Here is a 17,335-nt window from a genome sequence, read left to right on the forward strand (position 1 = left end):
TGGATTAATTCCATAACCTATGTGTGTCGGGTTTGGGTTGGGTCATGCTTGAGTCTGGTCTTGTTGGGTCATACTTCTTGTCGGGTTTGGGTCGGATTTAGGTCATGTTACATTTGCGGGTGAACAATAAATCGGGTTTAATTCGGGTTAAAACGGGTTAGGGTATTTCTCGGGTTCGAGTTGGGTTCGGTTCAAGTCAACAATTTGCGGTTTAGAATTAGGTCGGGTCATTCTCGGGTTTGAGTCGGGTTCGGTTTAAGTCAATAATTTGCGGGTTATAATCAGGTCGGGTCATTTTCAAGTCGGGTCATTCTCGGGTTCAAGTCAGGTTCGATTCAAGTCAATAATTTGCGGGTTATAAACAGGTTGGGTCATTTTCAAGTCGGGTCATTCTCGGAGTCAAGTTGGGTTATGTTCAAGTCAATAATTTGCAGGTTACAATCAGGTCGGGTCATTTCCAAGTCAGGTCATATTCGGGTTCAACTAACTATAAATAGATAATTATCATTTTTATCAAGCTAATTATTTCCTTTGACTATAATATATATGACAATATACTAGGGAACTATAGTTTATAATTTAGGAAGATAATTATCTCCTTTGACCATACAACAAATATATACTATATTTAACTCTTAAATTTGATAATGATGTTCCTTTCTTTTGCTGGCCTGGACCGACTTGGTCTCCTTAGACAAAATGCTTTGATCAACAATAATAAGGTGGTCTAAATTGCATTTAAGGTGATTTGAAATCTGGTCAGGAACAATTGGGTTGAATTTAGGTCGGGTCAATAACAAGTGTTGATTTCGAGTCGGGTTAGTAACATATCGGGTTTAATTTTTGGATCGGGTTAGTAATAGGTCTTGTAAAATTCGGGTCGGGTCAATAACAAGTCGGGTTGAATTTGGGTTAGGTCAATAATAAGTCGTGTTGATTTCGGGTCAGGTTTGTAACAGGTTGGGTTAAATTCGGGTCGGGTCAGGAACGGGTCGGGTTTAATTCAGGTCAGGTTATTGACAAGTCGGGTCAAATTCGAGTTTTGACGGATTAAAACGGGTTTGGGTCAATTTCAATTCAAGTCAGGTTCGGTTCAGGTCAATAATTTACGGGTTACATTCGGGTCGGGTCATCTCCAGATCTGTTCATGTTCGGGTCTCACATATTCGGGTCAACTCGGGTCAGGGTTGGTTTCAGGTCGGGTTTGGGTCACCATTTTTTCGGGTTCGGGTTGGGTCGGTTAATAATCGGATTTGAGTCGGTTATTTCGGGTCGGGTCGGTTAATAATCGGATTTGAGTCAGTTATTTCGGGTCGGGTCGGATCGGGTCAACTTTTGACAGCTCTACTAAAGCGGGGTAAAATGAGTCATAGAATGAGCTATGCAATTCGCTTCTCTAAAAACAGGAACAAAATCAATAAACTTAAAACAATTAACAATATTCCTAATTTCTCTACATTAAAATTGACACAAAAAGTCAAAACGTTTCATTAAATTAAATTTAGAAAGAGTATGTATACTCTCACAACATTAGATTAGAGAAAATTGAATAATCTTTTTCTCCTCATAAAAAAAGTACTCGTACTTCGTATATAAATGAATCTGGCAGTCGTGCAAACCAAAAAGTCAACAAGTCTTGTGGACACCAGGACATTTCTGTGCAAATCAGGGTCAATTTTGCTACCCATTAAAAATTAAGCATTTCCTTTTTCTTTCTCACACTTTAATTCCCACAATTGGTCGTTCGTAAAGTTGGTTGGTAAGGAAGTAGTAACACCTTAACCTTTTTCTCTCTATTTCTCTCTCTTTCTCTGTTCTACTCTTGTAAGTAACGAGGGATCTTTGCTTGATCTGGATTCAAAAATTCAATCTTTTTTACTTCAATTGATTTGTTTAAGTAATTAAATTTCTGGGTTTGTTGTTAATTGGCTGTACCTTTCTGGGTTTTTACTTAATTTTTGTTTGAATTTTTTGTTTGTAGGATCAGAAAGAGGGGTGAAAATGGCTTCAGATGGTAAAGTTCACACCTTTGACGAAGTTTCAAAGCACAACAGTAGCAAGGATTGCTGGTTAATTATCTCCAGAAAGGTCAGATCTCATTTTTAATTTTGCTCTTTCCGTTTGATTTTTCTTGTTGGGGTTTTGAATTGTCTGAATTGTTGTTCTTGTATAACTTTTATGGGATTTCGAATTTTAATTTGATATTTTCTGTTCTGGAACCACATTACATAAACCGATTTAAGATGTTCGGAAAAAGTTGTTGCGATTCATAAATTGTAATGATTTATGTTTGTTTTTCGTTTTAAATGATTAAATTATTTAATTGACGGGAAGATGGTATATATTGAACGATTGTTGTTAAGAGATATCGTAGAATTGTGTTATATAGTATACTATTATACCATTATATGTATATATGAGGGGTTATCACAAATGCACAATGTGACAATTATATTCGGATGAAGGAATTATAACATTGGGTGAATCCAATTATTTGAGATTAGGTGCTTGTAACTTTTTTAAGGACTACCATGCACTTGCTAATTTGTTATTGAATAAATAAATATGTAATGCTGGAAAGCTTGAATCATTTTGGTGAGGTGAGGTGATGCTCAATTGCTCGTATGACTAGAACTCTTGAATCTTTGAGGTTTTTAATCCACAAGAAATGCATTAGAAGCTAGAGGGTTTGAGGTGTGTGACGCTTTAATAAATTATTAAATTGGACACTTTAGTAGAAGATAATAGTTCAAACTTCTAAGATTTGAGAGACACGAATGGCACGAGCCTTCTTCATCAGTATTCTCTTTGATGGATACTGTTCTGAGAGCGGACTGTTCAATATGATGAGTGATTCATTGTGTAGTCTTTGCAAGTTGGTTGTGCATGATAGAGCATCTTGATTTGATGAACTATCTTTCTTGGCCTATAGTAACAAGAATAATGATCCCCACTTTGGATCTTGTTATTTGGCCGATACAGCTTGTCAGTGAAAACTAGCTGAGAATAGAACATAAGAACATTTTCCAGAATCAATTGTTATTCAGGGGGTTCTGTTTTTTTATGGCTTTTCTCAATGTGGTTTTTATCATATCAGTTAGTATGAAACAACCATGTTCTCTCAAGTCTTCAATCACTTGATAGTGTCAGTGTAGAACCTTATGCACATGTGATGTAATCGTACATGTGATGTAATCTTAAACTAACCGAATTTACCTCTATCTATGTTTTCTGCATCTTACACTATGTAAATCATAATATCATTAGTAATCTCTTGATTGATTGCTACAGCCTTAGTTTTTGATTTCGATCATTGCTCTTTCAATTTTTGTTTGGGGTTGCTTCCTGTTTCAAATGTGCACGTTCCCTGAATTATATTAACATTACATCACTTCTGCTGCATCTAAATTTTGCTCCATCTGTCCAGTTTTATTACTCTCTCTAATTACTTTGGGATATCTGTGAAGTTCATATATCCTATAGATTTATGATTGTATATTCCAAGAAGCCCTACTGACATTGAGTTATGAGGGGTGTCAGATGGATCAATTTAGACCAATTATGGGTCTTTTAGTATTATTATAACATATCCTTACCATGAAGTATTCTTAATTATGTGACAATCATATCTTGGTAGAGGGAATAATTGTGAAAATTAATGGCACTTTGCTGATTGACATATTCAGGTCTATGATGTAACCCCTTTTATGGAAGACCATCCTGGTGGTGATGAAGTTCTTTTATCTGCAACTGGTGCGTTTCCCTACATTTCTCTTATTTGCCATCTACATTACTAAGCATGCATCTTAGCTTCTTACACATTTTTATATAGGCAAAGACGCAACAAACGATTTTGAAGATGTGGGACACAGTGATTCAGCCAGAGAGATGATGGACAAATACTACGTTGGAGAAATCGACGTATCAACTGTCCCTCTAAAGCGCTCATATGTTCCACCACAACAAGCTCATTACAATCATGACAAGACACCCGAGTTTATTATCAAGATCTTACAGTTCCTGGTACCCCTTCTCATCTTAGGTCTGGCTTTCACAGTGCGTCACTACACCAAAAAGGAGGATTAGAAAATTATCTGTCCTCTGAAGAGTGAATCTAGGCATGTATCAATTAGCTATTCAGAAGTCTCAGTCCTTGGATTATTGATCATTATTCAGTTGGTTGTGTCTGAAGGTTCTGTTCTAGTTTCTATCATGCTATATTACTGTGATTCTGGATGTACACTCAGGTCACTGTTCTGCTGCTCATTGGATAATTGTATGTGGCAAACCTTTGTTAAGAATTTCAATGTGTTTGTGCTTTGCAGTAATATTTTTCGTTATAAGTTTATCAGTGTTAATTCTCACCTTTTCTTATTGTCTCTCTGTTTTTCATTGGATAATATTTTTCGTTATAAGTTTATCATTGTTAATTCTCACCTTTTCTTACTGTCTCTCTGTTTTTCATTGGATAATATTTTTCGTTATAAGTTTATCAGTGTTAATTCTCACCTTTTCGTTATAAGTTTATCAGTGTTAATTCTCACCTTTTCTTAGGGCATGTTTACATTTACTGAATTGTTCTAAACTAAACTAAATAGAACTGAAATGAATATTTTATGAGAGAAGGAAATTAAGAGCTGAGCTGAACTGAACTGAAATTAAACTGAAGGGAACAAGCCCTTAGTCTACTCTTAAAAATTGTCTTAACCTTTTATCAACTAAATTAATTGACATTTTCTAATTTTAATGAACACCTTGTAAGCTTAACTTTAAAATTAACACATATAAGCTCAATCTTTGTTGATACTATAAGAAACATTTTTTTTACAATTGGTGTGTTACTAGTCCTTTCTAAAGTTGTGATAGACATAGTTAAATTAATGAAGTGCTCATTGCTAAAGTTAGTGACATTCATTGTAATACACCATGTCACCACATACATGTTTTAGAATATGTAGTCTTTCATTTATTCTTTGTTCAAGTGTTCCAATATATTTAATTTTTAATGTCTTTTGTGGTGTTGAAATTTTTGATTTAAACTAGTGTCACATATCATCAATTTTACTTGTAATTTACATTAATTTTATAATACGAGTACATCTACAATTTGCGATCAAACTCAAAAATTGTAATTTACATTTACACGGACAACTTGAGAAGACATGGAATTGGAGTACTTTTAAGGGGCCAATTCATTATAAATTACATGCTTGTTAAGGGTGTGAAATAACCTCATCTCAAACTTGCTCTGATTGAATAAGTTTCGAATTTCGATAGCATACATAGGGTGATGTCTTGAATTAAAATATGTTATGTTAATACTCCCTCAAGTAGCAAGAGCACAAGAGTCGAGAGTAGTTGACAAGTATACTGCTTAGTTTATTTACTACATTATCAGTCATGACTATAGCTATCAATCAAACAAACAATTTTTATGAGTTTAAGAAGAGAATCAATGCTTACATAATTGAGAGTTACGGGAGGCCCTCATGACAATTTCACCCAATGAATCGCGAGTGATTTGAAGACTGGTTCAATACATACATGACAATTTTAATAAGGTTAGATTAAGGACTTTGTCTAAGAAGATCAGTTGCCTGCAACAACGGGAAAATTTTCTCCATGAGAAAGAAATGTAACCACTTTTACGGTCATTGATTAATCTTTTATCTCACTTTCAGTGAGAGGTGTTAACATGTTATTCGCGGTCAGTATTGTTGATGCTGCTACTACTACTATAAAATTTGTTATCAACTTAACAAGCGTTTACAGTTCAAACCCTTCTTTTGGGTAAAGGATCTCCTTTACACTAGTATATAACATGCCACACAACCTGTAATATTATATTCACCAAAAAAAAAAAAACAGAAACAAACCTCAAAAAACAAAATATTTTCAATGAGAAATTACAGTCTATTTCTTTTTACTCTTTTGCAATTGATCACCTTAGTCTTGAGCTGCCATAATGCAGAACGAGAGGCTCTTACCTTGCTCAAGATGAGTTTTAGCGACCCTGCAAATCGTCTTTCTTCATGGACTGGCAAAGACTGCTGTCGTTGGAAAGGAGTGGTCTGTAACAATGTTACAGGTTACATAGACCATCTTGATCTAAGGGCTAACCCAGTGTGGAATATCGATAATCCACTAAGTTTGATGGCAGCACCATATCAGATAGAAGCCAAAATGCTAGACCCTTGTTTGCTTGAATTGAGGCACTTGAACTACTTGGATTTGAGTGGCAATGACTTTCAAAGAAGCCGAATCCCAGAGTTCATTGGCTCATTCAAACATCTAAGGTACCTTAACTTGTCTATGGCATCTTTTTGGGGAGTTATACCTCCCCAACTCGGCAATCTTACAAGACTAGAGATACTTGATCTTGATAGCTCAAATCTCTATGGTCCGCCTTTCCATAGTGATCTTGTTTGGATTTCTCAACTTGTGAACTTGCGGTCTTTGGACTTGAGTGGCATCCACCTTACTCCAACAAACAAGGCTATGGCAACTCTCGCGAGGCTTCCTTCTTTGGTGAAGTTGCGGCTTCAAGACTGTGGACTAGGTAAGGCTCACTTAACTTGTGCTTTCCACAATTCAACTTTGCTTTCTAGGATACAATTCCTCGATCTTTCCATGAACGTGTTAGATAACCCTCTCCCTCAATTTTTACTCAACATGACCTCCTTGAAATACCTTGACCTCTCATTTAATATGTTCGATGGCTACATCCCTCTTTGGCTAAACAATATAAGAGGACTCAAATTTCTCAGCCTCAAGGGGAATTCGTTTAGCCACGTAGAGGGAATGGCAATCATGAGAGTCATAGGGAATCCATGCAAATTCAAAGGATTGGATTTATCATGGAATGATGTTCTTGAAGCAGAGATAGAACCCCTCCGGAAAATTTCTCCAAGTGTACTACACATGATTTGGAGATGTTGGATTTAAGCAATAACAAGATCGCGGGCACATTGCCTTATTGGTTGGGGTACATGAGAAATCTTAGACGGTTGAATCTAGGAGGTAATAAATTAGTTGGATTGATTCCAACATCAATTGGAAGATTGCCATACTTGGAAGAGTTAAGTCTGTTTAGGAATGGTCTCAATGGAACCATACCGACTTCTCTTCAAGAACTTTCATCCTTGCAAATGTTAGACTTGTCACACAATTTCTTGAATGGCAATGTTCCATCTTTTCTAGGACAGTTGCATTCTCTAACCCTTTTGCAACTGTCAAACAATTCCTTGACCGGAACCATCCCGGAAGTCCTTGGACAGCACAAGACACTGGTGAGAATTAGCCTCTCATCGAATTATTTGGAAGGCGTAGTGTCAGACTCTCACTTCACCAACCTCTCTAGTCTAAAGAGTTTAGACCTACGCTTCAACTCATTGATCTTGAATCTTACTTCTGACTGGAAACCTCCATTTCAACTCGATGAACTTCAGTTAAGTTTCTGTAGAATTGAAAGCCAGATTCCTCAATGGATTCAATCACAAAAACAGCTCATTTTCATGGACCTTTCGAATACAGGGATTTCAGGGGATTTGCCAGAATGGTTTTGGAACATGAAGTTTTTTGGACTAAATTTGTCCCACAATCATCTTACAGGTCCAATCACAAACTTATCCTTTGAGCTCTCTTATGGAGACCTTTCATATAACTTGTTTTCGGGGTCTCTCCCACAAGGTCAAGTGCTCTACAATGGCCTTGTTCGAACTTCTTTGTGCCATTTGAAGATACTGAATGTGCTGGATCTTCAGAGAAACATGCTATCAGGTACAATACCTGACTGCTGGAGTTCTGAACAAGTGTATACTATCAATTTGTCCTCGAATAATCTTTCAGGGCTCATTCCCAAGTCCATAGGACTACTTCCTAACTTATTATTTTTGAATTTGAACAACAATTCACTTGAAGGGAAAATTCCTAAGACTTTCAACAAGTCTAGAGGATTGATCATCCTAGATCTTGGTGAAAATAAGCTATCAGGGGACATGCCAAAATTCAGTGCAAAAAGCCACCCGAATCTGCAAATCCTCAGATTACGAGGAAATCAACTTGTTGGGGCTCTTCCAGTACAACTTTGCTCACTTCCTTGGCTTCAAATCCTCGACCTTGCAAGCAACAATCTGACCGGGAACATTCCTCAATGTTTTGGCAACTTAAACGGTATGGTGTTGCTTCCCACAACTCGTAATTCAAGTGCATCATCACCTACATTTCCCATTGAACAAACTACCATGGAGGTGTTGAAAGGGCAAGAGCTACAATACACCACCAACCTTAAGTTTGTAGTGAACTTAGATCTTTCGTGCAACGGTTTAGTAGGCTCAATCCCTGAAGAGCTTACTAATTTAGCAGGACTTGTTGGCTTCAACTTGTCGAACAATCATCTAACAGGAATTATACCTCAGAAGATTGGTAATATGAAATCATTAGAGTCCCTTGACCTGTCTAACAATATGATTTCAGGGACAATTCCTCCAAGCATATCCGCGTTGAATTTCTTGAGCCACTTAAACTTGTCCTACAACAAGCTTCACGGTACAATCCCAATAGGAAACCAACTCCAAACTCTTGATGACCCATCATTGATTTATGCTGGCAATCCGGGTTTATGCGGAGATGCATTGCCGAAAAAATGCAAAATCAAACAAGGTGTTCAACAAGGATCAACCCATGCTCAAGAGGAGGATGATGAACATCAAGAGGTGGAACTCTATGTCGTCGTATTTCTTGGTTTTGCTACCGGGTTTTGGGGAGTGGTTGGAAGTTTAGTGCTCATGCCGGGATGGAGACACGCTGTTTTCCGGCGTTTTGAGAGTATCATGAATTTCTTGTGCGCTCGAGTTGTGTTAAAGATCAACAGATTCAGAAATTTATGAGTTAGCTGTAAGCATTTTATACACATCAGTCAAAAGATCATTATTGAGATATATCAAAATGTCGTATGAATAAGTTTAAACTAATTTGTTAGTTTGTAACTATATATTGTAATATTATATCGATCTCATATAATAGTCAAACTTTTTCAGCAATTTTACTTTGACTTGATTTTTGTTGTATATCAAAGAGCAATTTTATTTGTTGATATTATTTATATATCAACAAATAAAATAATACTCCCTTCTTTTTTTTAAAAAATGTTAAGAGTTGTAAATGCAGAGTTATAGGAGGTTTTACATTAAATCGTAGGTAACATTTAAAGGGGTTATAAAAGTAAAACTATATATGAGGTTGAGTAGATTTAATAACAATAACGGGATGAGATTTGTTTAATTGTACAAGGAATAAGGTAACGGTAGTATACTAGTTTTAGTATAAAAGAGATAAGAACGATAGAGTTAATAACCTTATGATGGGCATTGGGCAATTATTAGAAGCTACACCTGGTTCTCACCTTCAATCCAAACATGTCCTTGAAGATATTTTACCTTTACAAGAAAAGCCCCAACCTTTTTCAAATTTCCTCTTTCACTCGTACAATCCCTTAATCCGTCCTACATGAAGAAAAACTAATAGCAATTCTATCCGACCTGAATGTTTTCCACAGATAATACGTTTTCCTTCAAACCAAACAGAGCCGTAAGTTAAATTGCAAAATTTCTCAATTAGAAAATTTCAACAATTTATTTTTCTCCACCTCGAAATATAGGGGAAATCAAAGACCCGAATTACACAAGATGAGACCTTACAGAAATTCACCTTAGGCTCATACATTTTCAATCACGGCCCTGTACTATGTGCTACAACAACAGATTAGGCCCCAATTGGAAGAAAGACCGATATGAAGCAATCATCAGTTAAAATGTTGAACCAATTTTATCATGAAGAGTCATTACCAGATCATGTGCACCATCTAAGAGTTTCCAGATATCAAGATGTCCGGCCATGTTATTACACTCCCGCAATATCTCATCCATGCTACTGTACTTCTCTACAATTTGTTTTCTCCTCTGCAACACAGAAGCAGCAATAGCATACAACAGCAGGTCCTCAGTCGGTGGAGCCCGTTGTCTTATTCTGCTCCATGCAGACTTGCCAACCCCAGCCCTTAGTGCAGCCTGATCAGCCCACATCACTTCCCACAGGCAAAGTGTCTGCTCAAAATTCAGCTCCCTCCTAAACAAGACAACCACCATCCTGTACACAAAGAAACAATCCTCTGCCTGGAGCTTTACCAAGTGTTTATATAGATGAGAGTCCTTGTGTTTTATAATTTTGGCCACAATATTAAGTTGCCGACGAATTCCCACCTCATCAAGCCTAAAGTTATGCCGAGCCTTCTTCATAAAACCCACAAAGCACCAAAATGCCATATGGTCCTCCTCTATTACTGAGATTATTGGGGAAAGAAGATCACTCATGCCTTGACAGTAGCCAATATCTGAGTCATAGATAGCATAGGCTTCAAGTATTGCTACCAACCGAGCAGCATGGTAAATTCTGCATGACTCAAGGTGGTCATAATCTTTAAGTCCTACAGCTTCAGCAGAACGACATGCTCGATCTTCTGATACTGCAGCCTGAGAAGGAGAATAGTCCTTCCACTCTGCATTGGCCCGCACAGCATCAAGACGAATTATGCGCTGCCAACTAGCAAAATCTTCAGTGCGACAGACACTAGACTGTGGATTTGTCTTAGAAGGGGAAAGATCACCCTTTGAAACTGCATCAGCATCATCTTCTTGGTCAAATGGAGAAGAAACTTCATCAAATTGCTCATCTACAGATGACTCCACGTCAGATGAATCACTGCAGATTACAGAAGGACTAGAGCTTGTGACCCGTTTGGAGCTATTAGTCCTATCCAATAGTGAACTGGAATGATTTTCTGAAAACTCAAGATCAGAACTTCCCTTCTCACTGGAGAGGGACTCGCGAGCACTAACAACATCTTCTGAGGCAGGTGAACTGGGCTCTGAATTGGAGCTCAAACAACTCCCATTGCTATTCAGTAAATTCTCATCAGTTTGTTTTAGTAGTCGTCTACTCTGTCTTCTGAGTTTCTCATACTCCTTTCTGGATACACAAACACCAAAATTAAATACTCAAGTAAACTGACTAATGAATCTCTTGAAGGATGCTTATACTAATAGCATAATAGTACCTGTTTGTATTTCTAACCAGATCTCTTTCTTCTTTTGAGCTATTCAAATCATAGCTGTTTAACAAAACAAATGAACAATTAAAAAAAAAAAAAAATTCAATTTAATAAGAACAGGCACAGTTAAATATTATAAATGCCAAAAAAAGTAAGTATGAAATTAAGTGCCATCATGCCAATAATATAAGCCTGAGAAAATCTAGATTATACATCTAGTGAATTTAAGGCAATAGGGTACAAAAACAATAATTACAAAGTTAAGCATACAAGAAATTGTTAATATACATCAAAAAATAAAGCCATGGGCAGAAGAGCTGCAATTTAAAAGTACACCTCAGCAACATAATTTCTCTTACAGAGGCCAAAAGAGCACCACAAGCAAAAGATATGTACACAAACAACATACAGTATGTTAGATGACTAGGCTAAATGGAAACAATGGGCAGCAGGAACGAAAAGCAACAAAATTTAGTTAAGGAGTTGTCTTGTTGATAGTGTCTAGAAATTTCAAGCTGAGCAAAATTTCAGCACTTTTCCACCTAATCATTTCTATGAAAGTAAGAAATACAAGCAGGGGATACCAAGTCTAGTAGCTATAAGTTAGAAAATAAGAGCACAATAGAAATCACCAAAGTGATATAAAAAATAACATAAAGGGAAAATTCTTGCTATTCTCTACAGAGTCCCTACCCTACAAGGGAGAAAAAAAAATTTTTTTATAAAAAAAAAAAGATCCAAGACTTACCTAATGATATACTTCCTCCGTTCTGTTAATATAGCAACAAGGAGGAAATTACGCATCCCAAAACACATTTTATATGCTAAATATCTATAATTGTGTAAGAGTAAATATTACAAAAAGTTGATATTGTGAAAGTATTACATGAGACGAATCCAACAAGATCCCACTTGACTATATTTTGTTTAACGTATAACTCATATTATATGGTCAAACAAGAGTGATGAATAGTGCAAAAAGTCCATTGTTGCAATATTAATAGAACGGAGGAAGTAAAATTTAAGGAGTGGTGCTTAGAACTTCACCTGTTAAGTTTAAGCCTCAGACAAACATTTTTTAAGTCTCAGCGGACCCAAAAACTTCAAATTCAGAACACATGTATGGCTCTGCTATATCAATCTTCTTACCACTTCCCTTAAACTCTTAAAGTATGGAAGTCCCACCCTTAAGCTATTCCCACTCCCTTTGCCTTTCAAAGAGTGCAGTGATCCACTTTTCAACAATTAAATAGTTGCAATTACGCATTACGCCAAGCCATATAAAAACATCTTTCCACAATCTAAGCAGCTGACAATGCATTGAAAGTTTGAAACTATTGCTAGACTACCAATCCCATTGTCTTCTCCAGAATTTAAAATCCATCGAACACACAGAAGACAAAAGGCAGTTCTTATATGCTATTACTACAAACTTGCAGACCTAGAAATGTAATCTATGACTTGTTCTAAGTCTTCTAACATGAGCTAAGTATCTCTTCAATGCCATATAGTTAGGGAAAAAAAATGCACATCATTTTTATTGGCTTTTCGATGGCTTTCAAATAAAAGTATCATATACATCTAAGTGCTTAACTAAAAATAGCAAGAGATATGCATAAATCGGATATGCTAACTTAAAAACATGACCAATCCAAAACCCCAATTCAGGCAGTGACGACCTATCAATTCAAGATTAGGAGAATTATATGTAAAACAAGGGGATCACAGCAAGCGAAAAAGGTACAACTACATCAACTAGACTGCCTGAACCATGGTAAGTCTCATGATTACATGACATAGTTCAATTAATGTATGAAGGATTTCGCAGCAGAATGATGTATAAGTAGACAGTTTAACCAGGATGTACAAACAAATAACAAGAAACCATTATTAATTCCTTCATTTATCACAAATTCGGTGGACAGCTAGCACATAGCTGTAGACATCAAGTATGCATAAAAAACATGTCAACCAAGCTATGGAGGAAATATAAATGTCCTCTATACTTACACGCCAAGAAGGAAAGGCCAAACCTCTGCTCTGATGCTGGGATCAATACCCTGCATTAAGAAATTATAGAACATTGAGAAACATGACATTTGGAGACAAAAAGGCATTTCAACCTTTCAGCTTTAAAGGGTTTAAATTTTTGAAGTGCAATGATATTCTACTCCAAAAGACACCTTACTATCCACTAGTTTCTTTAAATCAGTCGATAAAAATGAAGAGACTATCACTTAAAATTTAAAAGACAACAAGTGGGTATCAATTGGCTACAAGAGACAAATCATAAATAAACCGTAGGAAAAGTTTAAGGAAACAGACATAGCAAAAAAAATAATACAGGCTACACAACCGAATAAAACATTCAGGCTCCTACCATTTAAGAATTAAGATACAGTAATTTGACCCAAAGGGTGTCTTATATGCCACTTTTAATTCTATAGATATAGATAGGTTTTTTTCCATGAAGACAAGACCCTAGAGAAATAGATCATAATTTTGGGACTTTTAGCTCAATAGGTAGTAAAAGGAGACTAAAATCTTATTTTCGACCTCATACAAAGTGCATGAAAATGCATTCATTTATACAATCACTTACTCCACTTCGAACTTTTTTCAAAAGTTGTATTCCACCATCCTGAAGTTTCCCATCAGGAGTAAACGAATTTCTCCATTGCTGTGGTGTGAGGGGATGTTTCCTTCTCTTGCGAGACCATGGTGACTTAAGTTGACCACTAGCAAAAAAAATATATACATATTCAATATCAAAGGGAATACATAGAACAAACTTCTTTAGAAAATAATAAATATACAAAGTATGTATTAAACCACAGTATAGCATTCAAAACTATATATGCCCAATATTACAAACATGAAGCCTGCAGTACCCACAGCTAAGACATGCATATGCAGCATAACAATCCAACTCCATGATGTTGACAAACCAAGATACACATAATGTTTCCCAACTTCCAAGCATCATATCAATCACAGGAATTTCACATAATAAACTGACTTCCTAATTTAGCTTCTGTTTGTTCTTTAAACTCAGCTACACAGAATACATATCTGCATCTTTCATTATGAAAGGCAAGATGGTATGAAAACAAATACTGAAACGGCAATGCTATAAACTACACTTACCATTTTACAGTCTACTGCAACATCTTCCCCCCTTTCCCCAGCTATTTTCTTCCCCGTGTAGAAATAAGCAAAATGTGGAACATGTGCGTTGGAATTTGGTTTATTGCACTCCAGTTCTTAGTGAACTAATTCTAGCAATTTAAGGCAGAAGACTAAACATCCTTACCTTTTCTAAACAATAAATTGTAATGCCTGGGACGCTGTATGACACAGTTACGAGCTAAATCACCCATCCAAGTTAAACTCTCCCATCTACATTATTAGACCACTAAACTAATTTTAGTCCCTTTCAAGTTATCACCTCCCATCCATACTGTTTGATCACATAACTAACTTTAGTAATTAGTGATTCACTAGTATTAGTCACTTAAAATACCAAAGATAAATCACTATTCGATTTTAAATAAATTCCATAATCACACTGAACCTCCATAAAATAAAAATGAATACCCAAGTTCAGAGTACAACCCAATCAAAACATGGTTATCCCCAAAAAGTCACTCATCCACCTGAAACAATTGTCACATTGCTCCAAACTCCCTAATTAGAAATGCTTCATGATGTAATTTTTTAATAGTTGGATCATTCCCAATCTCTTTCTCCCACTCAATACAACTTTTAACAATCCTTACTATCATAGATCATTACTAATCTAAAAAGGGAAGCAATCTTTTCCGAACATCCCAATATAGTAAATTCATAACTATCAAATCAAGACATGAGATAACCACACAACTTAAATACCATGAATCCATGATTATGAGTAAGATATAACTATATAAGAATTCTAAAGTACAACTGGTAAACTAAAACTAAGAGAATAGTGAGGTTCCTCAGTAAATGAGAGAAAATGGAAGCTTTTAGGGGGAGTAGGGAAACTCACCGATGGGAAGAAGAAGATGCCGGTGAGGAAGAAGCAACAACGAATAAAGCCGATCGCAAATGAACCCACGATAACGACAACGGCGACGACGACGATGATGATGATGATGAAGATGGTGAATAATGATGTTTTTTCGAATTAGATGATGATGGGGATGATTTCGACGATGAAGAAGGAGAAGAAGAACAAGTATGGCTTCGTCTAAGAGCTTTCATCTACTATAAATACACAAAACCCAGAAAAAAAAATCCCTAATTCTAACCTAACCCTAACCCTCCCCCTAAAAAAGAAGAAAGAAATTAATTTCTGAGGATCTTCCTAAACATCAATCACCAACTAAATCTAGGGTTCATAGTAATCAAATTACACAAACAAACCAAAAAAAAATTGGGGGAGGTTTTATTAGAGTAAAATTTTACCTACGAGTATAAGCAATGGCGGCAAATACAGCGAGACCAGCAACGGCAGTAACAGCGACAGCTACAGCAGCAGCGCCGCCGCCATTTTGGCCGCCATTGCCGCCGCTTAAGAACAAGAATAGTCCACCGATGCTACTGGGTAAGCTCGAAGATGGAACGCTGTTCAGCATTGGAGGAGAGAGAAGATAAAGGGTAGTTTTAAAATTGCCCAAAAATGGCGGATTTTCTGTAAGAAACTTACAGTAGCTTTGATGAAGAAGATGATGGAATTGGGGTTTTTTTTTTTTTTCTTTCTCTCAAATTTCAGCAATTTTTAATTTGTCTAAATTTTAAAATTGTCTGTTTCTATAGAGGAGAGAGAGTAGGAATGCAAGGAGGAAGAAAATGGGAAATGAGAAAGGATCAAAAGGAAGACTAGAAAGATTCTTGGCATTCTAGAATTCTTAGCATTCTACCATTTCAGTATTATTGTGATTTTTTATTTTTATTTTTATTTTATTTTATTTTTTTGTTGAATTTTTGGATGTAGTTGGGATACCAACTATTTACCCGTTAACTTAATTATTTTTGACAATTTCTAATGTAGGAGAATTTAGTTTAAAGATTTACTCCATCCACTCGTGATAAAATAATGGTGGGGTAATAAATGATAACTAGTTATTGGTTCGAATGATGTTTTGGGTCATTATAAATTTATTATTTTAGCCGAACTATATATACTCCATTTGCTTGTTTGTCACTAAGGGTTTAAGTTTTTTTTTTTTTTTTTTTTTTAAAGAAAAAATGATAGCTTAAGTAGTTTGTTGTTTGTATGAGCTGGTTTGACTATAATAATAATTTTTTTGCATTAAAATTTCCTCATTGTAAAAAATAAAATCAAATCTTTATAAATTTCATGTCAAAATATATATTACTACAATTTTTTGAATTGATGATACATGGCAAAACAACATGTCTTGCCATGAGTTTTAATAATAATAATATATATATATATATATATATTGATTATGTAATTTTTTTTTTTGTGTTTAGAGAGCCACAAGGGCGGGTGATGAGTTTCGATCTCAATTATATATATATATATATTGATTATGTAATTTTTTTTTTTTTTTTTTTTTTTGTGTTTAGAGAGCCACAAGGGCGGGTGATGAGTTTTGATCTCAATATCACCTGGAATCGGGAGGGGAGCTCTAACCACTTGAGTTATCCCTCAAACTCATTGATTACGTAATATTAATGTTATCTATAATGTCTTGGGCCCTCTTAGCCTTATTGTTGGTGAACTTAATTATTTTCATCAATTTAAAAATAATAATTAAACCTTTTTTTTCTAAACTTAAATTATTTTTACTGAAATGAAATTGTTTTTACTAAATATTTCATATTATCTAGGAAATATTGCAAAAAACCACCTTTTATAACACCTTTTTTTTGTAAAAAAAAAAAAAAAAAAAAAAAAAAAAAAAAAAAAAAAACATCTTATAAAAATTTTCTTGTAAAAGCACATCTAAAATCATTTTTTTTTCAAAGTAACACCTTAACCTGATTTTCGGTGTTGACTTTGGTTTTCAGGCATTGACCTTCATGTGAGTCGCACATGGTCCGATCAAAACCCCTCTTTCTTAATTTTTTTTTCCCTCCAATTGAACTTTCTCTCTCCTCTATTATTCCAACCAAGCCTCAATTATTACTCTATTATTCCAACCAAGCCTCAATTTAGCCGGTGAAGTTTGAAGTAAAAGGGCGTGCAAATAATTGCAATCGGATTAAGGCACCAGT

At 35.6% G+C, this 17,335-nt stretch overlaps 2 protein-coding genes and 1 pseudogene across 5 annotated transcripts; 2 read left to right on the forward strand and 1 right to left on the reverse strand.

Annotated features, from left to right (window-relative positions):
- Nucleotides 1–1,621: 1,621 nt before the first annotated feature.
- LOC145631653 (cytochrome b5-like) lies at nucleotides 1,622–4,348 on the forward strand. 3 transcript variants are annotated; one of them, XM_081683783.1, is made up of 4 exons: nucleotides 1,622–1,759; nucleotides 1,982–2,088; nucleotides 3,687–3,753; nucleotides 3,833–4,348. In XM_081683783.1, the coding sequence occupies exons 2-4, from the start codon at nucleotides 2,002–2,004 to the stop codon at nucleotides 4,084–4,086; spliced, it is 408 nt and encodes a 135-aa protein (XP_081539909.1). In that variant the 5' UTR covers nucleotides 1,622–1,759; nucleotides 1,982–2,001; the 3' UTR covers nucleotides 4,087–4,348. The 3 variants fall into 3 exon arrangements, with proteins under 3 accessions (XP_081539909.1, XP_081539908.1, XP_081539910.1); XM_081683782.1 differs by having other exon boundaries at nucleotides 1,677–1,824; XM_081683784.1 differs by lacking the exon at nucleotides 1,622–1,759 and adding an exon at nucleotides 1,762–1,897.
- A 1,550-nt stretch (nucleotides 4,349–5,898) lies between these two features.
- Nucleotides 5,899–9,028, forward strand: LOC145631368 (receptor-like protein EIX2; annotated as a pseudogene).
- A 410-nt stretch (nucleotides 9,029–9,438) lies between these two features.
- LOC145631654 (rab GTPase-activating protein 22-like) lies at nucleotides 9,439–15,912 on the reverse strand. Of its 2 annotated transcripts, none has more exons than XM_081683786.1 (5): nucleotides 15,557–15,912; nucleotides 13,710–13,845; nucleotides 13,118–13,167; nucleotides 11,114–11,167; nucleotides 9,439–11,025 (listed from the first exon to the last, which is right to left on the reverse strand). In XM_081683786.1, exons 1-5 carry the CDS (start codon nucleotides 15,724–15,726, stop codon nucleotides 9,807–9,809), a joined length of 1,629 nt encoding a protein of 542 aa, XP_081539912.1. In that variant the 5' UTR covers nucleotides 15,727–15,912; the 3' UTR covers nucleotides 9,439–9,806. The 2 variants fall into 2 exon arrangements, with proteins under 2 accessions (XP_081539912.1, XP_081539911.1); XM_081683785.1 differs by having other exon boundaries at nucleotides 15,138–15,694.
- Between the last annotated feature and the right edge of the window lie 1,423 nt (nucleotides 15,913–17,335).

Source organism: Chenopodium album, chromosome 5 (assembly GCF_948465745.1).
Source record: "Chenopodium album chromosome 5, dcCheAlbu1.1, whole genome shotgun sequence".
Taxonomy (NCBI): Eukaryota; Viridiplantae; Streptophyta; class Magnoliopsida; order Caryophyllales; family Amaranthaceae; genus Chenopodium; species Chenopodium album.